At 51.9% G+C, this 24,594-nt stretch overlaps 7 protein-coding genes across 7 annotated transcripts; 2 read left to right on the plus strand and 5 right to left on the minus strand.

Annotated features, from left to right (window-relative positions):
• Positions 1-1,005: 1,005 nt before the first annotated feature.
• On the minus strand, positions 1,006-2,907 carry BCR38DRAFT_404667 (MYND finger; the record flags this gene model as incomplete). Its single annotated transcript, XM_040857862.1, has 1 exon — positions 1,006-2,907. The coding sequence occupies one exon, from the start codon at positions 2,905-2,907 to the stop codon at positions 1,006-1,008; it is 1,902 nt and encodes a 633-aa protein (XP_040721194.1).
• Positions 2,908-8,797: 5,890 nt separating this feature from the next.
• On the minus strand, positions 8,798-10,284 carry BCR38DRAFT_454096 (uncharacterized protein; the record flags this gene model as incomplete). The annotated part of the gene is made up of 7 exons (XM_040861676.1): positions 8,798-8,999; positions 9,095-9,318; positions 9,429-9,644; positions 9,716-9,788; positions 9,853-10,000; positions 10,087-10,120; positions 10,198-10,284. 7 exons carry the CDS (start codon positions 10,282-10,284, stop codon positions 8,798-8,800), a joined length of 984 nt encoding a protein of 327 aa, XP_040721195.1.
• Positions 10,285-11,261: 977 nt separating this feature from the next.
• Positions 11,262-12,522, minus strand: BCR38DRAFT_331513 (mitochondrial import receptor subunit tom-40; the record flags this gene model as incomplete). Its single annotated transcript, XM_040855061.1, has 3 exons — positions 11,262-11,369; positions 11,426-12,064; positions 12,157-12,522. The coding sequence occupies 3 exons, from the start codon at positions 12,520-12,522 to the stop codon at positions 11,262-11,264; spliced, it is 1,113 nt and encodes a 370-aa protein (XP_040721196.1).
• Positions 12,523-14,271: 1,749 nt separating this feature from the next.
• Positions 14,272-16,285, plus strand: BCR38DRAFT_330618 (bifunctional 6-phosphofructo-2-kinase/fructose-2,6-bisphosphate 2-phosphatase; the record flags this gene model as incomplete). Its single annotated transcript, XM_040854981.1, has 5 exons — positions 14,272-14,645; positions 14,702-14,737; positions 14,787-15,054; positions 15,112-15,192; positions 15,245-16,285. The coding sequence occupies 5 exons, from the start codon at positions 14,272-14,274 to the stop codon at positions 16,283-16,285; spliced, it is 1,800 nt and encodes a 599-aa protein (XP_040721197.1).
• Positions 16,286-17,356: 1,071 nt separating this feature from the next.
• Positions 17,357-19,645, minus strand: BCR38DRAFT_318291 (ubiquitin carboxyl-terminal hydrolase-domain-containing protein; the record flags this gene model as incomplete). The annotated part of the gene is made up of 1 exon (XM_040854740.1): positions 17,357-19,645. A coding segment is annotated over one exon (2,289 nt), but the record flags the coding sequence as incomplete, so codon positions are not given.
• Positions 19,646-21,507: 1,862 nt separating this feature from the next.
• On the plus strand, positions 21,508-22,922 carry BCR38DRAFT_417513 (50S ribosomal subunit). Its single transcript, XM_040859162.1, has 4 exons — positions 21,508-21,860; positions 21,917-22,512; positions 22,568-22,671; positions 22,723-22,922. Exons 1-4 carry the CDS (start codon positions 21,616-21,618, stop codon positions 22,831-22,833), a joined length of 1,056 nt encoding a protein of 351 aa, XP_040721199.1. The 5' UTR covers positions 21,508-21,615; the 3' UTR covers positions 22,834-22,922.
• Positions 22,923-23,099: 177 nt separating this feature from the next.
• On the minus strand, positions 23,100-23,837 carry BCR38DRAFT_330528 (Hsp70 nucleotide exchange factor; the record flags this gene model as incomplete). The annotated part of the gene is made up of 2 exons (XM_040854971.1): positions 23,100-23,306; positions 23,379-23,837. 2 exons carry the CDS (start codon positions 23,835-23,837, stop codon positions 23,100-23,102), a joined length of 666 nt encoding a protein of 221 aa, XP_040721200.1.
• Positions 23,838-24,594: the final 757 nt, after the last annotated feature.

The raw sequence follows: 24,594 nt of genomic DNA on the forward strand, positions 1-24,594 counted from the left end.
CCATGTCTTACACCGACGTGTCACCTGTACAGTATGGACAAACAGCATTTTGCACATGGGGCAGGAGAGTTTGGGGTTCATGATCTTCTTTGTTTATGTGAATTTAAAGATACAATTGGGGGTTGTTGTCCTGGGAGTGGGTGTCATGCTCACTGAGAGCCCCAACTACCCCCTTAATCCCTGTCCAAGCTAGCGTATCTCCGGATGGAAGAACGACTAGGCTCCCGCCCATTTCCTACTATGGCCGGGGTGTCAGAGTCAATTTCCTTGACAGCTGTAGAGCAGGTATCATCGTCGAATTATCATCTCATTCCATGAGTGTCCCGAACGCAATGAAAGAATAGCAGATTCACTACTTTGCCTCCAGTTCTTTTCGTCCCCAGTTTTCTGCCCGTCCCCTCCTTCTTGAAGAGAGCCTCTTCGCATCGTTCCGATGCCATGAATGAGATATGGGAATGAAGACGAGGCCTTGAGAGAAAATGGCCTCTTTGCCGGCGTCGAGGTGTGAGTTGCAGATGCTCATTCCTAGCCGAGGCCAAGAACCCCAAAGAGACTCAACAAATAAAACAAAAGGACCAAGCGATCCAGAATATGCTAGAGCGATTGCTCCGTGAACCGTCCTTTAAGTGAGCCCAAAGTCTTTGACGGAATCTCGCTGAAGCACCAGAAGCTGGCTGGCATATGCATGGCTGGGTTGACTCCAAGAAGTATCGCTCCTCAGGAATTCCAACTTGGGATGGTGCATAAGCAGTGCGTGGCCTCGGTGGATGCCGCTTGACGAGTTCAATCGCGTCCCCAAATGTGTCGTGGCCAGGCTAACAAGAAGTTACAAAAGAAATCCGTGATGCAGGGGAAAAACTAGTGGTATCAGAGTGCAGACGCCGTGTTATGTTCGTGAGATGCTTGCTTCGCCATGCTGCTCAACCGATGGGACGGAATCGATCAAATAGACATTATGTTGATAACGCCGTGGGGAATATGATGCGTACACGTAGAATCGTCAACTCATTGCGTTGCCGCAACGCACCAATGACGATGGAATGCCCATGCACTCTTTTGACACTCCTTGCTGCAATACTTTGTCCGGCGGCACCGACGGCACTTAGCAAACTGGCGCGTAAACTCTTCCCATTTCCCACATTGGTAGTAGGCGCACTGGCGAATGCCTCCACGGGTATCGTCCTTGCGGCACAAATTCCGCATCACCACACCGGCCCAGTATTGCATGTCGGTGCTGTGGTACCGCACAGTAAACTTTTCAACAAGGGGAAATATGTTGAAGTCGTTGGGGAGAAGATACTCTTCTTCGTACTCCTGCTCCTGCTCGACGGGAGACTCAGATGACACGATGACATCGTCGAGCAGTTGAAGTTCCTTCCCAATCTTGAGACGAGGAACCAAATGGCTCTTCTGGAAGTATGACCGCAGGTTGCAATATTTGGAAACGTAAGCGAGGAGCTGCAGAGACATCAAAACATCTTCCTCCCTTGGCATCGCAGCAAGCATCTGCGGGTTGGTTGGCAACGGCCGGTCAAGGAGGTACCGAGGAACACTGGTGTGGTTTGGCATTGTGGGCTGGGGCGTGGGAATGATGGGTCGGTTGGGAGAGAGCCCGATTGTGGGCATTGGCGCGGGAGTGGTATTGGGGATGCTCCCGTCCATGGGACCACGATGAGTGATGTTGAAAGTGCCGGCATCGGGCATCTCGGAGACAGTAGGCGTTGTCAGCTCCAGGGCAGTGCCAGCCAAGGTGCTGTCCCCTTCATCCATGGCGATGTCTTGAAATCCCACGGCAGGCTGCATTTCGTTCGTACCCGACATCTCAGCATCTTGGGACTCGTCAGACTGCACACTCTCGGCATTCAGATCGTCCGTGTCAGCAGTCGAATTTTGGTGCCTAATCGAGGGACGTCTCCGAATACGGCCGTTGGGTCCCAGCACCGACGTTGGCCTGACGGATGGAGAGCGGACCTGAGGCGGCGGCAGAGGTGTTGTAGGAGACGCGGGCTGAGAAGCTAAAATCGGCTGAGGAAAAACAGGGACCATGGAGGGAAGTCGGTCAATGTCCCGAACCGGCCGAATGAAGCCGTCAGCGCCATCGGTTTGGGGCGCAGCAGTAGCCAACGGCTGAACAGCGGGCCGCGGAGGGGACGCGACGGTTGACCGATTCTCATGACGGTGGCTGTGGTGGTGATGATGGTGATGGTGATGGGGCCGATGAGTTGAGAAGGCCGGTCGGTCTGGAGGAGAAGTGATGGGGAAGAGTGGGATCGCAGGGATGGTGTCAGCAGCGCCTTGTTCGGCAGCAGCTGAAGTCGAAGCACCACTGAACGTGGCAGCAGAGACATCGATAGAAGGCGGGGGTGCCTGGCGACGGAAAGATCGCGACTCAATATCTAGATGACCTGGTCGGTTCGTGAAGGATGACGATTTGGAGGATGGGCCACGGTGTGGATGGCCGCGGTGACGGTGGTGATGATCCTGCATGGTCTTCTGTTTCGCTTCCTCGGCCTTTTCCCTGCATTTCTCAATGACCTTGATATAGTTGTCCAGTATGGTGGCGATGACGGGGACCATGTCGGCCTCGACGACTCGAGTCCGGACGCACTCGGTGCCACGAACTCCTATGTTCACCACACACTGAAATGCAAGATTCCATTTCCACATGTCCATCATATCTTTACTTCGCCCTTGCTTCAGTATGCAGACCAATCGCTCGATGCCCCCATCTACCGTCAAAATATCGCGAATACGGGCCGAGGATGTGGTGAGGTATGCGAGATGGTTGAGTGAGTTGATTAGGGGCAGTGTCGATGTGCAATCGAGGGCTCGTCGGTCGTAGAGGGCCGTGGTGATGCCCACCGATGCCTTGTTGACATTGGGAATGCTGAAGTTGACTTCCCTCATCTTGGCGGTTGGCGTCTGGCGAGGGACGGAGTGGGAGAGAATGGAAAGAGAAAAGACGGCTTCGTTATAATAGTATATACGAGAACGAAAGTCTTCTCGCGACGGCGGACCCCTTTTGCCTTTTGGGGGGTGGTCGAATTGAGATTGATGAGTTTGAGGATTAATGCAGAGTTGATGCAGGCAGTGGTTCAGCCTTGGGTATGGGTCCAAATGCAGCGTCGATGCCTCCTCGCCTGACGATTGTCATCTGCGATTGTTGATTGTTGATAGGTGAACCGACAATCCCAAAAAAGAAAACACACACACAAAAAAACGGCCTTCTATCCGATAGTATGTGATGGTTGGATGAGAAGGTGTGTCAGTTGGCATCAACTACGTGGATGACAGGCTGAAGGTGAAGAATAGGGACCGAGAACGGATCGTAGGGATTATATGGATGATTTCGTTTCGTTAAGAAAAAAAAATCGTTGCCCGATGATTACGTCGCCTGGGATAGAGTGGTAGAGATGGATACAGGAGGCTGGTTTGTTGTGTGTGAATCCCAAGGCCTTGGGTATCGTATCAGGTTTCAGGATTTGGATGATGGCAACCCAAATCTTGAGGATCGATCGCGACTCGACAAGCAAGGTACTACCAAATGCCTTAGACCGCCCCCGTCAAGTCTTATTTTTGTGTTGGAGGAAGTGGGCGTAGACGAGGACCCGGAATCTCCTGCTCCGCGAATCTCTAGCACAAGACAACGGTCGCCATCAAGAGAGACGAGAGTTGCAGTGGGAGGTACGACGGAAGAGGTTCGAGTATTCGCTGATGCGAGACGGCCGGTGTTCGTGATCGAAGTCGTGAGATGATGGAGTTTGGAGGCAGTTTCCCAAGCTATGGAAAAAAGGAAGAAGAATCGCCCGCTGGCAAGCTGGGAAGGAAGACAAGACAGCGACAGGGCCCGGGTTCGGTCCAGGTCATGAAGGCTTGGTTCGACTACTTTTACCAGCAGCCTACAGGAGCAGTTAGCGCACTTACCTTGACCCAAGGCCTTTTTTGCCAATCTATGTACGCGGTACCCAAGCCAAGCTTGCCGCAAGTGCTCTCTCTGGTGCTGTGGCTGCTGCGACATTACTGGGACTGACCCGGCCATTCGTCCCAGCGGCTTTATTTTCTGGCGTGTTCGTGAGGCGATGGCGGCAAGTCAAGTCTGGTACAAAACGGGCCTGATGGGGCACGTGAAATTGCAAGACGTGGCGCCAGTTATTCTACATTTTACCTCTCCAAATTACACGACCACGTACACCGCAAGCATGTGTGCTTGTTTGCTTCTTTTCACATTAATATCTGCAGGTTCGCGGAAGGTTGGGCTTGCCGTTCTTCAGTGGTGAAGCAGCCCATTATGTTCATGTAGGTATTGTTCGGCGTCCGTTGTAAATTCCTCGCCCCTGGTTCCAGCACGCTAGCCCTGAAGCGAGGTGGTGTACGCACGGGGAGCACGAGAGCAGCCAGTGTCAAGTTGCAACGCTGCATTTACCTGCCCAATTGTGCTAATCTTTGCGGCCCCCTCGAGCGTGTCGAATCCACCTAAAAAGTCTTCCAAGACGGGCAAAATGTACGACATCTGATAGGCCGTCGACGCCTAGTTCGGGCTTACGTGCGAGCTGTTGGGCACAGGATAATTCATGAATCAAGACCGACTTATCGCAAGCGCGATGCACGAGTCTACCTCGTCATCAGGGTATGCACTCGCAAACCACAGATGCAGCTCTGGCGCTCTTAATTACGGCCACTGAATTGGCCATCTCGAGCGCCTTTTAATAACAACTGCCTGCTGGTGAGGCACCTCGTTCGCCAGCGGTAATACTCGAACAAGCATGTACTGTTCGAACCGCGTTAAGCGGCAGTGGCGAAGGCAACTGATGAAGCACACAATATATAATTACATGAGTCTTACAAAGCCAAGCTCGAGCACAATCCATTTTTCCGTGTCACGCTCCGCAGAATCGCTTATGTTAGTATTTGGTTGACAAGTGAGGTCTTCTAGAGAAGCGGAGAAGCTTTCAACGTGTCTGCTCGGGTGGGAAATCATTGCCCAGAAGAGTGACGGCGTTTCAAGCAGCTAATTTGCCGAGGAGCAATATCTAGGTCTGACTGGTTGGGCGTGCCCACCGCCAGTAGTAGTTGTCGTTGGAGGAGACAAGTATGAAGGGTTCTCCATATGGACCTTGATGTCGAGGACGGAGTCAGCGGCATGGTGTGTTCCATCTTATCGCTCGTTCAAAGAGTGAGAGTAAGGAGGAGGCGAAAACCCCAAAGCCCGCAGGCTGGGGCACATGCGCGCACTGAATCGAATGCGGTCTTGATTGGCTCAACGTTGCCAAAGGCTCTTTGCCAGTCTCACGTCGTCTGTGTGTTTTCTGCCAACCACAGATCTGGCATGCTGGCACCCACAGTGGATATTCGCCGAGTCTGGTCTGTTCACCTATCCTTGGCGCTGCTTACCTGCCCCTCTCTTCTCGCGATAATTGCTCGAGTAATGATTATTATCAAGACAAAGAAGCGTGGCTGCTTTTTTAGCTTGTGGGTTTGTGCTCGATAGTGCCTGGGTCTCTATCCGAGTGTTCCAGAATGCCGGCGCATTGGGAACTGGATATTACCGTCATATTATCTGCTGCCTCCGAGCCCAGCGCCAGCGAGCAATGTTCTGTTTTCCCCGCCTCACAAGAAACGGGATCGAGTTGAGGGGTTGAAGTCTTGGTGTTTGTAATTATGACGGCCCAATGAAAGCCCAGGGAGCCCAGGTAAGTTCTTAGACCCTTCAATTTTCCCAGCCCATCTGTCCATCCAACAATCCACAGCTTGTGCGTGCGTCCACCCTGCCAGTCCCCCACCAATGCAGCTAACTGCGGTATCGCTTCCGATGAGGAGACAGCTTGCAGCATCGATGGCTGGGCCGGCAATAATTCGACCGGGAACACTGCGAGAGGCTACAGCGACTTGGGTTGCATTCAGCATCATGCACACACTACTGCGCGCTTGGTCGCTTCACAAGAGTTGGGTTGCGCGATTCCGACAGGCTGACGCCCTCGGGAGGTATCGGTTGATTCAACTACCACCTAGACTCGTCAACCTACATAGACTCGGCATGCCGGTAGGCCGGATTCGCAAGACAAACTCAAGCCGGAATATCTGGTTTACAGCAAGCTTTGAATGGGCGTAATCGTGTTCCTGCAGGACGACCATGTGGCCGCGGAATACCTTTGACAGTTGATTGGCTTCAACCTCTGAAGAAGTGCAACCTGGGATCTACCCTCTTGAGTCCTTGACTGCAACGGCACTGCGACATTCAATGCGGTCCTCAGAATACGCTATAACATCTACGCAGGTATCCCTGACACAGATGTTATCAGAACGAGGTGTTTGGTCTACCTCGTGGTAGAACAAGCTGCCCGCATATAACATACTTGAAGCATGTATTCCGAACTGCTACTAGCTCGGGAGATAACCTACCACTGCTGTCGGCAACCGACATATACAACACAGCCTACTAGTCTCGTGTCGGGTTCTGCCCGGAATGGTTCGATTTCGAATTTAGAGGTTCCTAGATTAGTTCTAAGTCGGCAATCGACCGCGCGGCTGAACCCCTGGACGAAGGCTTGAACGATCCTCTGGCCTTTGCCACCTTACCAATGGTATCGTGAGAGATGCGCTGGTGGCGTTCCAGTTCATCGGGTAGAGTCTTGACGACGGCAGCGTCAAACTGGCCATTGGGAGATTGCCAGAGAGAGCCTCGATTGATGGCATGAAAGCCTCGCTGAAGCTGTGTGGATACCCGTTCGGGAGGCTCGGGCGCCCCAAAGGGTCCACGAGTTTTCCTGAACGATTGGGTTCCCGGCACCACACATTGCCGCCGCCCCTGCAGCGCTTATTGCGAGCACTTGAGGAAGACAGTCGCCGCATCCTAATTGGCGGTCTGTCTCATGTTCGTGCAGCACTGTCTGAAGTTTTTTTTCTCACCCCAGCCATTCAATCGTTATTTTGTCCTCCACTCATGTCTATTGCACGATACGCTTGCGTTGTCAGATGTCGCAACCCTCTTCATTATTGCGTGAAAATGACGCAGGGCTGGTGCCAGCCCAGCCTTCATGGCGTCAGGGTTGGCCATGGCCACAGCCGTAAAATAAATGTCTGTGATTGATTCCCTGTAATGTGGAGTTGTATCCCGTGAGTATGGGGCCATGAGGATGCAACTCCGAGCCGCTCCTTGACTCCTTGCGGCGATGGGTGTTGAGATCAGATTCTAGACCGTGATGGCTGGGAAATCTGAGTTGTTACCTCAACTGGGGAAAAGTCCCATGGATGGGCCACTCCAACCCGTCACATCAAAAGTTTTCTGCTGCCATCCCAAAACGATCCGAATTCCCGGACTCTCAGATGGACCTAGCAAAGGATGAAACAACACCCGTCTCGATCGGAGGGGCCTGCATAGCTGCATAGGCAGATTCCCAGGCAACTTTTGCAAAAGACTTTCCAGGATTGCCACAACAAGACCAATGCACCCAATGCTTGAGCAAGCAGGATTGGGAAAACACATACCGAGAGTAAATATGGAGGTGCACGCACGGAGGCCGTCCATCCATTTCATGCGAGGCCAAACGCTTGATGACGAGATCACCGGCTGGCTGCCCATAATAAAAGCTCAAGGGGCAGTGTTCAGTTTTGGGACGGGTTTTTGGGGACGGCCCGCCAGACGGGAAGAGTCAAAGAGCTGCACGGCCTTAGTCGATCCATTTGGAACGTACTACCACGATAAAGGTTGAACAAAAAATGAAATCTCCAGCCACATTGTAGGACGCAACTCCTGTTCAAAGCTGGCTAGGAGCATTGTTTAAGGACGTTGTCTTACAGGACAAACCAACCTTGGCGATGGAAAACATCAAGTCATACTCGATTTAGCTCTTAAGAAATATTTTCCTGCAACAAACCATAGGCAATCTCGATAGGCTGTTACGCAGTCGTGTGTGATTCTACGTCCCGGCTTTCTTTGATGCTGAACTCAAGACCATAATAGTCATCTTGTATTATACGTGGTGGGCGAACATCCTAGAGCAAGCACAGATAGCTGTCGAAGACAGTCATTTCCGAAGGAATACACTTAGCTGCGCGTGGACCCAAATCATCAGTTTGGTACCTACGTCTAGAGGTGCGATATAAAGTAGACGTTGGCCAGTGCTGGCCAAGTGCTTTTGAGCAATGACGGCCAAACTACCTTTGATTACACACTACGCCGCGGGTGAAAATGAATAGTACGATATCTGCAGTGACTTTGGGTAAGTGGTGTTAGTGTAGATCTTCGAAACACCCAGCCATGATAGAGTAGGTAGCGAAGAATAGCCATTCGAGTTACTCTTGAGGGAACCAACCATTTCCTTATTGAAGGCAGGCTCGTAAAGTCATATCCCTTAATGTTGAACTTATTCAAAAAGAATTCCTCGCCCCATGGTATAGCCTCAGGGCCGAGATAGCCGCGAGAATTGGAAAGCTGGACTTGTTCATACTGACACGTGTTGAGACTCAAGTCTATCCATGCTCAGTCAGTCCCTTTTCACACGATGCCATTCATAGGCACAACCTGTTGTGTCATCCTTAATCCTAATGCCCTGATAACGGAGATCGAATCTCTTCTGCAGTTATCGTTTCATAAATACTAGGACTATCACTTCCAGTATAGACGGTCAGAGAAGCACCGTGGAGAAACTCGTAGCTGAAGGTTGTAGTGCCCGCTCCATTGTTGTGTGGCAACCTCGTAGGTGACGAATTACTCTCAGCTGGCAACAACATACCTAGAACCAGATTTGCCCCTTCCCCAGTTTATCGACAAGCCTACCCAAAGACACGCCATCTATCATCACAAAAACCTTATCTCGATCTTCCCTCCAGCACCCCTGATCCTCTCAATTAGATCCTCTCCCACGAAAGCAGGCGTCAAGCAACCCCCCTCCACTCCACCCTCCAGCTTCCTCGCATAAAGCAACGACGCCGCCCCCTGCGCCAAGAAAGCAGCCGTAACCAAGTACGATCCAGCCGTATACTCGAGCCTCGCATACACCCTCTTCTTCTTCGCCTTCTCCTTTTCTCTTCCATGATGCCCTCCCCCTTCATCCGCAACGGCCACGGCCTCCAACTCGAACTTGGCCCCCCCGACTTCTCCACATCGGGCCCCTCCCCCGGCGCCGGGAAAGACGATCTCATAATCGTCCGAAAAGGCGCGAGACCCAGCAGGGTCATGAGGACGTACACACCGAGGACCTTGAACATGCCGAAGAGCGTTGACGGCACGGTCTCATACTCGTTATACCGAAAACTCCGTCCATACACCTCCCCGCCCCCCAGCAGCCCCCAAGTCCGATGAACGATGGCCCTATTTGGCTCAGCAGCGACGGAGCTCGATGCCAGGGTCCCGAGGTCGGATGGTGGCGGATTCCCAGCCAGTTGGTCGAGTTCGTGGCATGGCGGTGCCCTTGAATTGGGGACAGCACCCATGGCTCGGTGGACTGGCGCAGGGTCTGGGCGTCGAGGGCGGATTGCAACACGAGGTTTTCGATGCTGCCGCCGCTGGGGGAGAGTCCAGCTTGTTTGACCGAGAGGATGACCTCTTGGGTTTTTAGGTCCTGGTAGTGCTGCTCTAGGTGGTGGACTAGGAACCAGGTGAGGAGGTCGTGGGGCCCGCTGAAGATGCCGCAGGGTTGGATGAGCTGGATGGGTGTGTTAGTCTGAGTTTCAGGCTGAGCTGTTACGAACTAGAGAGGGAAAAGGGGCGACCAACCGCAACGCCTGCCTTCGTCGCGGCGTCGTGGTACTTGGATATCCATTTCCTCAGAAGTATAGTATCTCCTGAACTATATACGACATAAGCTTTTCATACAGTGTTCAGAATCACGGTCATTGTCGGGATGCACTCACGTATCGATATAGTCTGTCCGTTTCTCAATACAAGCGTCAATGATCTCGTGTCCGACATTCCAGTAAGACACGACACTGATGCACACTTTGGCCTTTCTCATGAGGGTGGCGACCTGTTCCCGCTGATGAAGGGACACCACCTCGATTGCTGAGCATCCAATCACCTGTGAGTCTTTGAACTCCAATATATTCTTCATTCCTTCATAAGTCTCACAGCTTAGTCAAGTAACTTACTTGGCTGTATCCTGTCCGGTCTCAACTCCTTTGACTTTGCTGCCAGGATTTCCAGTTTGACTTGCGACCTGCCGGCGATAACCCATCTCAGGTTGTAGGCAGATGTTCGACAATGTGTTCGGCAGTCATCCTGCCGGTATAGCCCGTAGCCCCAATGAGAACAATGTCATACTCGCGTCCATGCTTGGCTGCTGACATTTTGTTTAGGAAACATGAGGACTTCGACGACGAGTGGACTGAGTGATGCTCTGGAAGATATCCTGATATCTAATTCGTGATCGTAACTTATACATCGTATCCGTCGCGGGGTTCCGGGTTGATTTAGGTTTTGTGTCCGAGTCGGACCAACCCTCGGAGACTTGAAGGCCGGATCGGGTCAATTCAGAACATTGCCATCGTCGCCATGCAAGATTATCAAAAGTGCTTTACGAAGTGTTGACAACGACACATGGCAATGTTTTGATGCAGGTCAAGCTCCTAATTGACATTGAAGTAGTGTCTCCACGTCGTGATCCTTCAGGTCCATGATGACCAAGTGTTCGGATTGGACTCGGCCGCGTCCAAAGAGGCGGGCTGCATTTGCTTGATACTACAACGAGCTCGAGAAAGTCCCTGTGTTCCATTAATTAACCACATTTAACACAAAACAAGAGGTGCAGGTTTAGGACATCATGTTATACACAGATTCAGGCTACTATATATACAGTAACCAAGTAGATTACAGAGGGTCGCGATTCGGGATGTCTTCGCATCATCGTGGTATGATCATGCCGCAAAAGCCACCCTACCTCCAAAATCGCAATGCAAACCTCAGTCCCTCGAGTGCGTCCTATCTATTATACACGCCTCCGCTGTCGTTCCTCATACACCCTCCGCCAGCTAGCAATGCACCATGCTTGCCATCCAGCCTGTGGGAGCGTAAACGACGGTTGCATCACCGATGCAAGTACGGAGTGGTTCTATCGTCATGAATTGTAATGCGGGTGCTTGGCATTTACAGCAGGGCGGCCGTCCGGAGAGAGACCGAGGGATTTAGTAAAACAGGTAGAATGAATTCCGGGACGGCTGTTGTTGGTACAACTGGCCCCAGCCGGCTTCTGGTATTAGTCTGAGAGTAGAGCGGGGGCCTAATCCTCAGAACAGATCGTGCTGGCATAGTGCCAAGCACCTCAGTACTAGAACGGGATGTTGGGAGACGCTGCGGCACCCATGGCCTCCTGTTGCTCTTGCAACTCCTCGCCACCGGCCTCGATGGTGATACCAAGTCCAACCCTAGCTTGTTGCTACACAGGACCGTCAGCATACTGTATAGAGCATATCACAATACAAAACCACTCACCTTCACATGGTCGACATCACAGCCGAATGACATCATGACGGGCGGGGCCACTCGCTTCTCCAGCAGACAGCTCAGCTTGCCTGTGGAGTCGACTTGAGCTCGGAAAGTCGACATGCGGAAGTCATACTTGGCACCAATGGTGGTGATGCCCTCCTTCTGCCAGCCTGCGCCCATCATGCCGCCAGCGCCAGGAACAATTGAGAGAGTCATGTCGACACCGGCCTGGACCTTGTCCGACAAGCGGCGCCAGTATGTCGCATTCAAGGCACCTTGAGCCTGCAGCTGGAGCGAAGCAATCCAGTCATCGGACTTGTATCTTGCCGCGTATGACAATGCTGACTCAGGAGGCTGGTTCATGGCAGCGCGCTGCCACATGGCTTCGGCCCCAAGGGCGAGCTTTGAGGTGACAGATTGCAGATGGCTTCCAATGAAAATACCCGTCAGGCCACCCTCGAGGTACGAAGGATTCAGCATCTTCAGCGACGACGTGAAGTCAGCGCCGACGTACTCGTGCTCGATCGAAGCCATGTCCTGAGACCCTATCTGGAATTGTGTCTTGGTCACGAGCGCCGGCGTCCATCGGTAGTTAAATCGCGTCGATAATAACCCATCATTATCCATGCTTCCTTGCAAGAATACCTGAATTGCGATGCCCAAATTAGTCACTAATCTTATTTGGTATTGGCATGGCACTGCTGCCACAACCTATCAGACGGAAACTTTATACTTACATTGTTGGTGCCGAACAGAGCAGCAAATGCGTAGGGCGTTAGACGTTCGCCGATGGCAAACTGATGGGACACTTGGAAGAGTGGCGACATGCTGAAGGCCTTGGTAAGGTCGGCGCGCAGGCCGGTGTGCATGTAGTTTGTCAGGAAGACTTCACGTTGGCACTCCTTCGCGATGCCCTCAACCGTGCCCGGGTTGGATAGGTTAAGCTCCGCCCGCCTCTTGTGAAATGCATCGTAGACACTTGTGAGGCTGCGTGTGATGGGGTTCTGGTAAAGTGCGCTGAATTTGGATAAAGGTGTCGATGAGGATGGTGCTGGCGGCAGGGAGATCTCCAGAGGAGTTACCGTCGGAGCTGCTTGTGACATGGTCGTCGTGATTCGGGACGGGAGGGGGATCACAGTAAGATAAATGAGAGGAACGCAATTCGGGTCGGCGGCAGGGTGTGATTGTGCCTTTGATTGCGCCTGTGCCACTTGCAGCTGCTTCGTCAAGGTCAAAGACAAAGTCGTCGCACGGGAGGCTGAATCTCAAGAAGAACCGCTTCAAGCTACGTAGTGATGTCGCAGGAGATTCAAAAATTCTTTCGGTTGGGTAGGCAAGGATCATTCCGCTCCGTGCGCAACAATCCCTCCGAGGCTTTCTAGGTAGGCTTTGGGATGATGTAAGCGCCTTGATTGGCTTGGTTAGCGAACTAGCGTTACTGGCACGTCCCTGTGTGCGTATATGTATACAACGGGTAGTCAATGAACATGTATGTACGTACTTCACTGTCTCCTTCGACTTGGTGACTAGATAAAGTTGGTTTCGGAATGTAGGTTTCGGAATGTATGGAATAGGCAGCGAGGCTTAAGATCCTGCATCTTTCAAGGCCGACTGCTTGCAAGCAATAAATTGGAGGTTGGACTTGTGGGTTTGAGTTACTTGTAAGAGACCCCTTTAACTGAATATTCGTGGCCACGGAAAGTGGCTGCTATTCTTGGCTTTGACTTATCGAGGTTAGTTATGTCATATTTCTAGCACTTAATACTCCTCATGACCAAGCTGCAAGTTGAGACAGGGTTTTTTGTCTTTCTGAAGCCATCGTATATCGCAACATTTCGGCCCTCCTTTCTACACTCCCAGCAGGTTCTACTCAGCGCAGGTTGCCCCCGTGCACAGGTTGAACCGGAGCGAAACTTTTTGCTGTATTGCACAGGCCATCCCAATAATACGTTTTCTGCGCTATCTATACGGCTTCTACGCATATTTTGGATCTCATCGGCAGATTCAAAAGCAGGAAGTAGGTCGAAACGAACCCAATAACTCCTGTTCGCAGTGTTGGGAACGGACGTTCGTGACGGTTTCTGCTCGGTTGGTGGAGCGTGAGACTCGAGACTGTGGTTTTGTCCAAGGACTGTCACCAAACAAACTTGCTCATTCCGAGCCTCACTAAACGAATTTGCGTCACATTTGGAAATCGGCACCGAGTCTCATTGTCACATTCGACTTCACAGCTAGAATATCGACAGCAACCTTCCGCAGCTAGTCATTCTGCGTTCACTTGACTCAATCCATCGTGTGCCTCCGCAAAGTCTTCTCAGAGGGCATCAGACAACTGGTCCTGATTCAAAGTTGGTCGAAGAATTGGAATATCTGAAATTGCGAGGATTTAGTTGCAATCTTGGGACTTGAACAGTAGGCAAGCTATACTTCGGATCTCACGAATCACGTCGTATTCTGGAAGGCTAGACTGGCGAGACGTACTGCGGTGGGTTCGATCGACGAAGACATTGGCCATCTCACAGTCCAAAACAGATTTACAGTGGGTCCCAGGGTCGTGAGTGCACGTTTGGAACCCGCCGTGTATCTCGGTCGTTGTTGCCCAATTCCCAAAAGTGAATACGAAGGCATAGGGGCAAGAGCTACTCGGTATTACTTGTTGCAACTGCGTGGCCGCCATGGATACTTTACTGTGAGCAAGCTCTTCCCTACTCAACATTCGTTATCCATGCTGCACCTTTGCGCCCCCCTTTCCTTTGCAGACCTCCAAAAATCAGCAATTGCTGCATCGAGACATCGAGGCATCCGTCCAAACCAGCACCGGTTTTTGAGAACGGAAAAATTAAAACCGCATCATGTCGGAGCAAGTGTGGTCTTGGAAACATACCCGAGAAGGCCGGTCACCATCGCCGGCCGATGCGTCTCGTGCTTCTCGTGTCAATGCCAAGCGCTACGGCACAGGGGATTCTCATTGTTATTTGCGACGCCAGCTCCATTTAGGAGATATTTGCAATACCCAGGACGAAACTGACGACAGCAGCACGGCAGAAATTGCGGCTAACGCCCCGCGATACCGGCGCAAGAGCAGCACATTTATTGATGGTATCCATGATGTCGCCGAGGAAGGTGACAGGGCTCCAGCCCAGCTGTACAGCACCATGTCAGGGAGACTCTTTCATTCTGGCCGTATTGCGATTGTAATGGTGGGACTTCCTGCTCGAGGCAAAACGTAGGTTCCCAAGCTGCATCTTGAGCACTTTAGCAACGAGCACTGACATACTACAGCCATATTTCCGTATCTATGGCTCGATATCTTCAATGGTACGTTGGTAGCGACATGGTGTTTTAGATACGCACTAACTCGGCGTAGGTTGGGAGTCAAGACACGCATTTTCCATTTGGGCGACTACCGACGCGCAACTGTCGGTGAAAAGGGGGACGTGCCTGAGGACTACTTCTTCCCCAATGCCTCTCCGGCTTCGGTCATGCTGCGTCAAAAGATTCTTAAGAAGTGCCGCGAAGACATATATGCCTGGCTGAACCACGAGAATGGGCAAGTTGCCATATACGACGCTGTAAACCCAACGGCAAGTGGTCGCAGGTCTCTGGCTAAAGAATTTGCAAAGCACGACGTCCAAGTGAGCCGTTCCGACTATGTCTGGCGCTCAATTCCATTTGACACTGACATATAATAGACCTTGTTCCTCGAATCTTACGTCGATGACGACAAGCTTCTTCGTGAGAATGCTCGAAATGTCAAGATTAGTTCCCCCGACGTACGCTGCCACCCCTTGTCTGCCATTTAGCCAGCACACTAACACGATGCAGTTCGATGGCATGGACCCTGATGATGCCGCCATGCTTTACCTTCGCCGCATCGAAATGAAAATTCCCACCTTCGAGACTATGGCTGAAAACGAGCTCAATTACATCAAGATGATCAATGCCGGTCAAACGTTCTTTTACAACAACGTCTCCTTTAACTACCTCTCTCACCGTATAGTGTTCTACCTCACCAATACTCACATCAAAAGCCGCACGACTTTCTTCGTACGGGCTGGCTCAGCCACCGAAGAGGACTCTTACAAGGCCGATGCTCCACTCTCCCAGGAGGGCGTCAACTACGCACGTATCATGTCGGACACCCTCCTCCGGCACCGCGAGAAAGAGCGTGCCGACCACATTGCTTCCGGAGGGCCCGATATGCCACTCAGACCCCTGACTGTTTGGACAAGCACTCGGCTGCGCACATTGCAGACGTCGGAGCCATTCAAAGAGCGCGGGTACAAGGTGCGCCAACGCAGCCAGATGTCGCAGATTAACCCAGGTGTATGCGAGAAGCTAGCGGAACGTGCAATCCGCCGTCTTTATCCCGAAGAAGTGGAGAAACACGGCATGGATCCATACCACCACCGCTATCCGCGTGCGGAATCATACCACGATCTCGCCGTTCGCCTGGAGCCCATTATTCTCGAGCTCGAAAGAGAGCAGAACGACCTTCTCATCATCGCACACGAGTCGGTGCTCCGAGTATTATATGCCTACTTGATGCACTGCAGCACCAGGGATATCCCGTCACTCAAGTTTCCGCGCAATGAAATCATTGAAATCATCCCGGCCGCGTATCAGAATGAAGCGAAGCGGATCCACATCCCAGGGCTGGATCCCAGGACCGTGGCAGGAAGTCCCGAAGATATTCGAATCCCGGTGGCCAGTATTCCCGGCAGTGGGACCGACAGCCCGGCGCCGTTTCCAGATGGACTAGGAAGTCCCGCGGAGCCTGTCGTCTCCATATACGAGAAGCCGCCAGAGAAGATTGTCAGCACGGCTGCTGATGCGGTTAAAAATAGACTGACGGATGAGGATTGAGATGAGGATTGAGACGGGGGACGCGGTGTGCTTGTTGTGAAGCAGTTACTTTTCCGGGTTAAAAGGGATGCTGAGGTCCGGGCGGTTGGAGGGTTTAAATACACATGGGATACGGACGAGGTGCATGGCATGGCTAGATTGTTCGGGTGAGTAATAACCCAAGGGTGGCTGGTGCGGTTCTCTAAGGGCAAAACATGGTTTATGGATCGTTCATTGGGTTTAGGACAAGTGACAATTTTGTTAACGTTTGTCGGAATGGGGCCTGATAAATGTTGATAACTTTTCTTCAATTATTGGTTTCGACATATTTTTTTGCTTTTGAAAGTGCCTTTCCCACTAGTATCACAATTGAATTTCGACGTGAAGCTCATGAACTGAAACAGTGTGTCCTGTCAATTTGAACAGAGGTTGCAAGCATAGATCTCTAGGGACAATCTTACTGGAGCGGGTGTTTAGTGGATGGACTCGCCCTGACCCCTTACTTTGCATATCATAATCGCATCAACGACAGTGCCATGCAAATGACTATCTTTACGCATTGTTTTAACAGGATGGCTGTGATCTTCTGCCCGGGTCATTCTTGACGGTGGTATTTCAAGACTCAAGATATGCTCGAATCGTGGAATCAAGCAGGTCAAGCCTTGCCACAATGTATCTCATCAACATCTTCGTAAGACACTCACCAGCTTGGTTGCTCGCATACCTGGTAAGTAATCACGAGGCTCTCTTCCCACCGGACTCCATATCTTTGAAAACGAGGATTACTGTATCTTTACGCCCCGATGCCGTCCCCATGCCCAAAACGCCATGCTACCTTTGTGAGTATATATGCTTCTGTTCTAAAGTACTGTCGTGTGTAACTGCAGGAAAAATTGCAGCAGTTTTTCCAGAATGGAGTTCTCTTATTCGCCTTTTGCCGAGCCGATGCAACCAGGGTATCTTTTATTCCAAAAAATGAACAGGCAAATGTCACGCTTCCTGTATCCCCTCCTCCCGGATACCATTACCATGACCACCATCTGCTGCCACCTCTCACATTAAGATGCACTCTCGATCTGGAATCTCCCCAGTCTTCTTGTTCTCCTTCCCCTTCCCCTTATCTGGCCGCGCTTTCGATCGCCCTCGCTTGTGACGATGAGGCGAGGAGTCTTTATCCTTATCCTTTCCGTTGGTCCCATTCGGATTGGCTGTCTCTTGGCCTTCCTCATCAGGATCCGTGGAAGTCGAGTCGCGCAGCGGCTCTCTACTTGCCCTCACCAACCCGCTCAGACGCGACATGGTGATGCTGATCCTTCCTTCCCCGGCTTGGCTGTCTGTCCGACTCTTGCTGCCACGGCTGAACTTGGCGGCAGCCCGACTCAATCGCTGGGCTGTCGTTTCATCCGATGGTGTGACTGCCGGCGAGTGACCTTCGACCGGACTGACGCCGGTGGACGTGTCGTACATAAGGCTTCCGCGGCGGGAAGCACTCAAGAAACCCTCATCATCGCCAAAGCTACGCCGAGATGGTAGCTCTAATTCAGACGAGAATCTTACACTAGCATTCGTCGACGGTAAGGTGCTCCAATTTTCGAAGTAACTGCTAGCTTGCCTCGACATAACGGGCCTGTCTTGTGCATGGTCCGATATATCCGAAACTGTGACATTCAGGGTTGTGTTGGTATAAGAGGGCGGTTCAAGTTCAGTCCCATCCGTGGAGCTGGCAGTCACGTCGACGATGGGAACAACTTGGTAGAAGAGTAGGTATGGCATCTCATCCTTTAGTGACTGCTTGATGTCGTCGACTGTTATCACGCGATCTTCGTAGCACAAGTCATCGAATTTAACCCACTGTGCTTCTTCGTAGTCCGGCGGGGGGTCATTGTCGTGCCGGCGGTTGTCAGTGAGAAGCTTGGGTGCAACGCGACAGAATGAGATGTAGTGGCCTGAGTGTAGAGAATCTCCTCGATGACAGACAACTGACTGCAGGATGAGCTTGTATTCTGTGCTTAGGCCATGCTCCTCAACATGTCGCTCGTCGACAATGAAGTGTGGTAGCCTCAAACTGTCAGGGATGTCGATATAGGTGTTTTGCCGCATGGGCACACCCTTATCGTTCATCATATACCGCTTGAGGCAAATACCGACAACCGGACGTTGGCTGAAGTGCCGCGCGACTTCTAGATCACTTCGAGGCTCCTCATTGGCTGGTGAGTGCCAGGGGATAAGCCTGAAAAATTGCCAAGCAGGAATGGTAACAGCCTTCACGACTGATACTGACCGCTTGGCTCGCTCGAAGAGACTTGCGGAATCCGAATCAAAGGGCCTTGCGCCGTTGTCGAGCACAACGCGTTGTATGATGCTTTCCGTACGGGACCTGTTAGGTCTACCCGACAATTGTGTTTCCTGCGATCCAGCGGGCTGCGAACCAGGGCGCTCCGTCCAACGTCTCTCCAACGGAGCCATTTCGGCATGTTCGGCGGTCGCTACGGGACCCGCCTCCTTATTATCATCTTCATCGTCATCTGAGACGATGCGTATTGTGCTTCGAGGCGATGATGGCGTTGCTGGCGCATCAGGACTTCTTGGCGTAGGCGTCAAAGTCATTCGTCTTTTTTCCTCCAGACTGTCCCTGTGAACGTCGACCTGAGAGTTGAAGTACTCCTCCAAACAATCTTCGAGCCTGATAACCTTGCCATCGGTATCTGGAGGTACAGCCAGGTTCAACAATCTCTCATAGACAACCTTGTGGTCCGCCTCGTCATTCTTGCCTTGGTGGAACAGGTCGACTTGCAGTGTCAGCAACGGAAGCTGGAGTGTCTCGGTAATAAATGCGAATGCTTCAGATGTGTCCTGCTGCTCTAGCAACTGCGCATCCCTCCACCCGCATGCAGCAAGTGCATCTTGAATGTGCTGCGTCATATCCGTTTGGATCAGCTTCCCGCTCCGAAGCATATTCACCCACAGTCGCAACAGAGCCGCGAGTCTTCTCTGTGGTTCTTCTGGCAGCTCCGTTTTGAGCATGCATTCGAATGCCTCAAGCTTGGCGAACATGGCGAAGAGCAGGGCGTCGAGGTAGCATGTAACATTGCCGCGATTCTCTGCACCGAGCATGCGAATATTGGGGTTGTAGTGAGAAATCTTGCCAGAAAAGGACGTCTTCTGCAATTCCATAAGCTCGACCGCCTTGTTGACGTCGCCGGCGGCGAATTTGGAGTGTAGCGCGTACAGGACATGGTCGTCGGTGACATTCGCGATATCCAATTCGGCCAGTCGTCGGCTCACTTCTTTGACCTTGGCAGCCTCCTTCTCCTCCTTTTCCTGTTCGGTTTCTTGGTCCTCCTCTGGCTTCTTCGCAGGTTTGAAGAGTGAGAAGAATGCTTCGAATGCTTCAGCGGACATGGGACGATGCTACCAGGCAAATGTGGTTAGTACTGTGCCAACTCCAAGAACCATATGGGGGCAGGTTATAATTCCAGCATCGTTTAAATCTGTGGGCAGGCTAGGCCCTCGTTTGAAGCCTGATATGAGCCAGCTCAGCTGATTGCGGGTTCTCCAGAGCTTTCTCCGTGCAATGGCCCATCAACAGATGTAGATTGCCCCGGGGCATTGCTTGCGGCATTCTTCTCGGGAAGTGTTCGGTTGGGAAGTGAGGCAGTATGTCCTTACCTTGGGGTCGGACGACTTTCCACGACGGTGACCGCTCTTGTCCCGCCGACTTAAGAACTTTTTGGGTAGACCAGGCGGCATTTTGCTGCGGTGGTTGAATCCAAGATGGTGTTTGGTGGGGTTATTTGTGCGCGATGATCGAGGGGTTCAAAAACGTGAAGCACCGTGGCCGTCGAGGTAGAGTCCCAAAGTCGCAACGTCGTAGGGTCTCAACGGATTGGCAGCCAGGTTTATGGCTGTAAGAAGTGGTAGCGGTCGCAGATTCGCATTGTCCGATGAAGTAACGAGCTTGCCGAGAGGTTGGTAGGATATTTCTTGAAAGTATCGGTGTCGAAATCGTGTAAATCAGTTGGGTGTTCACGTAGGAGCTACCAGTCCGGCCAAGAAAGGTGGGACACGGCGAAGTTTCGTCCTTGGAAGGAGCAGCGTGGAACTAGGCGCACCGAAGATCTTGAACTTTTACGGCACGGGCGAGATGTATCCTAATCTGGACAGTCTTGCAGTTTGCGATTTCCACAAATCTTCGAGCCGATAGGTTGGGGCAATATATTTGATGCGAGCCGGAAAATAAGAGGACGGAGTAGCGGAATGAAGCCAAAAATCGCTTCAGTAAAGTTTGAGCCTGACCAGCCCCCCGTTCATGTCACCGGGGCATGCGGAAGGTAAATATGCGAAAGTTGCAAGTTTGCTGGAGAGACAACGAATTTCGCAGTTCACCAGACATTTTTCCGCCGAGCAAAGGTTTGGGTTGTTAACCAGGTCCACGGATATGTTTGAATCTGCGTCATTTGGTTTCCATGAAGCCACCAATCGAAGTGAGTCCCATTCATAAGAGGTATGGTGATATCGTTCGACCCAGGCACCAACCACTAGGTGACATCCGCCTCGATAAAACCACTGAACACATTTAGCTTAGTCTCTTTGACCAATCAAGTAAACCTGCGTTCCTCGGAGGCTCAGCATCAGCACCCCATGTCTATGTGTACTACTATAAAACGAATGGCGTACACGGTTGCGATTTGAGAATCCTCGAGACCCATTTTCATCTCATCAGCAGTGAACCTTCTGCAGGGAGCTACTCTCTAGAGCCTCATGAGCATCCGTCTATGACATACAAACCTTCAGCTCAGCCATGGGGTCAAATTAAGAAAACCAACGACTCGAGAACACTTGCTGTGTCTGATTTTCTTTGTCTTACTGACTCGAAACTGGACAAAGCAACATCAGCCTCCAGCTCACACGAGCTCATTGTTCGTAATTTACGAGGCAAGCACACAACTCAGGTGATCTGCGGTGTTTTCCGCAGCTTGAAGCCTAGGATCTGCAATGGTTCCTAAGTCTCATGACGATAATGACATGTCTTTAAATCGTAGCCTTGACTTTTGTGCGGTGGCATTGATGGTAGGGTAGCTTATTGTTGACTTCAAGGACAAGGTTTACAATTGGTCTTCTCACGCCGGGGGTAAATCTGTCAACCAGAGTTGATGCAGCTCGACTCGAATTTCAGGGGTCTCAGCACAGACCATGTTCATGGCCCGGAAATTCAGAGACGCCGTTGTAACTTGAAATTTTATAGATAACTCGGTCTGGCGATAGCTTCAGATAACTCGGCCCAGGGGATTGACGGAAACGACAAAGCTGAGATTCTCGTACAGATCCAAATATTGCGGGTGATCTGAGAAATGTCTCTACGGGAGGTTCCTCGGTCTGCACGACATGTCCTGAGCAGGCTCTCGTGCTGGAAGCCAAGCGCGCCCAGCTTTCAAAGATGTGCCTCAACGACGTCATCCAATGAGTCGGCCTCGGGCATTGCAGACCTTGAGTCTGAGTCTGGATTGATGTCGCCTATTGTTCAGCGGGAACAGGTCTCAGTGATGGACCCAAGGAAAAGAGCAAGCCGCAGAATACAAGAGCTACCCCACTCAAGGTAAAGACGGCTCGCATGTTCCCCAGACGACCACCACTCTGCTAACGTATTTCTAGATACCGATACGCGCCTCCAAAATACTACAGAGGACCTTTGCATCCTGTCCAACCGCCGCCTCAATCCGACCCGGCAGCCCGCGACTTCGTACCTGGTCCCTTCAATCTCCCGCGCCTGAAGCAAACATTCCACTCCACCATCGCCTCCGACATCATGACCCTCACCTATAACCACGTCATTCCCGGCACGCCCGCTAAGCCCGAGAGAATCCGTCTGCGAGAATGGGATGATTCGTCTCCATACATGGTAAACCGACCCAAGCGTGGACCGCGTGGAGCTGAGGTCCTGCTTCCCCTGGAAGACGATATTACCTTCCGTAACATCCCGGAGATCAAGGCTATTCACCTGAACATGTACACGCCCAAGGCCAAGAAGAACCCGGACCATCTCCGTGTTGCCAGGGCAGTCATGCAGACCATCACGGGAGTCAGGCCCATTGTAACCGCCACCAAGACGAGCGTAGCACAGTGGGGCATTGTGAAGGGTGATCGGACCGGTGTCCAGGCTTCGGTGTATGGGAACCAGGCATATGAGTTTATAGACAAGGTCATTCATCTAGTCTTCCCAAAAATCAAGGAGTGGCAGGGTATATCAGGTAAGATCTTTCCGTGCATCCTGGCAAAACGACACCAAGACTAAGGTAAAACTAGGCACGACCGGTGACGGTGCGGGAAATCTGGGTTGGGGTTTCGAAAATACTGAGATGATGTACTTTCCAGAAGTAGAGGCCAACTACTCAATGTATCCCACCAAGGTAATCACCAACCCCTATTCGGCTGAGGACAAAGCTAACTGGTTGGACTAGATGATCCCGGGCTGTCACATCAAGGTTGAGACTACCGCTAAGTCTGACAGACATGCTAGACTACTACTGCAATCTCTAGGCATACCATTTTATGGTAAATTGGTGGACTAGACTACGCACGAATTCCTGACAGGAGCCGCTGTATATATAAGATTTGTAAAAAAGGGCACCAGTATAGAGTGTAAGCCATGTGTACAACATCTCAAACCGACCACGACTCATGTGGTATATTCTGTCATTGCTCATTGATTCTATAGCCTATCTCCAAGCTGCGTTCCTCACGCAAGATTGCGTGATCCCCGACCTTCCTGTATGATCAAACCAGTCCTGCCAACGCCGCTAATGCAAGTCACTTTTTGTCAAGCTTCCATGTCCACTTATGCACTCAAAGCCTTTTCCCGCAACCCGTTGATGACCACATCAACGGCATCCATATTCGTAGCATCGACCTGCCCCGTTTCGGCCGTCTTGCCCTCCCGCTTCGCCAGCTCCGACGAGAGCACATCCATCGCTGGCTGGTAATTCCTACACGCCGAGCTGAGCGCATACACCGCCTTCCGCCTGACGTCCTTCGTCTCGGCTGCCTTTCCATCTCCTTTAGCCTCGCTGCTCAGTTTCATCACGTCTCCATCCCCAGCCCGCTTCTCCATGCCCACGCGATCGCCGAGGGCCATGGCGCACAACCTCTCCACACCACCCAGGGCTACCAGCCGCTCCTGGCAGGGCTCGTTGTTCTGCACGGCAGTGCCGATGCACCACGCCGCCATAAGCCGCAGCTCCGCCTCGTCGTGACCCAGAAGCTCGAGCAACGGCGTCCACAGGCCCAGCTTCGCCAGCAGGTTCGCATTGTCGAGCGACTCGATCAACTGCTCTAGGTTGTCGAAGGCGATAAGCTTAGACTCGAGCGTGATTTCGGGGTCAGATGAGGTGATGTTCTCGACGGCGGCTTTCATGAGGTCAGCGTCGCTGGGCCCGCCCATGAGCGCTGCGAGGATTTCTTGGTTCAGGCCGTTAGGGGATGGATTTGCTTGTTGCGCTTCCGCTGCAGTGGTGGGGATTGGTTCGGTCGAGTTCTCGATGCCCCATTTCAGGAGCTCATTGAGGTTTCTGTCCATGGTGAATTTTTTGGGTGCTCTGTCTGGTGCCGGGTGGGCTTGTTCTCGGGCCGATGTGAGTTCTGGAGAGTATTGATCGATCTACTTCGTGGGTGAAAATCTAGATACAATTCCCAGTTATTCAGAAGAAACTGGATACGGATTATTGTCGTCTTCGAAATATCTGAACTGCTTTCGAGTCGTCAAAGGCCAGATGCAAGTTTCCAACTTCCAGTGCAAGACTGGTGATTGACCACTTTTTTTCACTTAAGCAATGAGAAGCTTCGCGAATGCACCAGACTCTCCAGCATAATCCCTGTCATTGATCTCGCGATAAACCTACCTGGGACTAGTGTGTCCATCACGTGGGCCTTATCTTTCTTCATTCGGTGACATCGCAAACCGTTGAGCTTTGCCAAGAGAGCGAGTACGGGAGTATGAACGTGGCCTTCGCCACAGGATTGGGATTGAAATAGGATGGATAGAATCTCACGATTTCGAGGGCCCTGATGCCGCTATTAAAGATGCATTCTCGGGTCTGCAAGACAGCTGCCCGCGACTGCCACCAGGACTGATGGGGAAAGAGCAGGTCAATATTGCCCCACCGCGGTTGCCCCTCGCCGCTGCTTTAAGAGACAGGGAGCTGACGGAGAGGCGGCGATGTGAGGTTGGGCTTCTAGTCCTCAAGTCCACTTGAGTCTGTGAGTCTATGGGACTGCTGTTATTGCCAGATGTCCCCCTTAATATCAACCAGGGTGCAGCTTGGGATGAGTCTGTT

The sequence above is a fragment of the Pseudomassariella vexata genome, assembly GCF_002105095.1.
Source record: "Pseudomassariella vexata strain CBS 129021 chromosome Unknown BCR38scaffold_1, whole genome shotgun sequence".
NCBI classification, from domain to species: Eukaryota; Fungi; Ascomycota; class Sordariomycetes; order Amphisphaeriales; family Pseudomassariaceae; genus Pseudomassariella; species Pseudomassariella vexata.

Excerpts from the sequence above, each read along its gene's own strand:
- BCR38DRAFT_417513 (XM_040859162.1), top strand. The coding sequence starts at position 21,616 with ATGTCTCTACGGGAGGTTCCTCGGTCTGCACGACATGTCCTGAGCAGG. Across the intron at positions 21,861-21,916 it reads CAAGAGCTACCCCACTCAAG|ATACCGATACGCGCCTCCAA; the intron begins GTAAAGACGGCT and ends ACGTATTTCTAG. Across the intron at positions 22,672-22,722 it reads ACTCAATGTATCCCACCAAG|ATGATCCCGGGCTGTCACAT; the intron begins GTAATCACCAAC and ends TGGTTGGACTAG.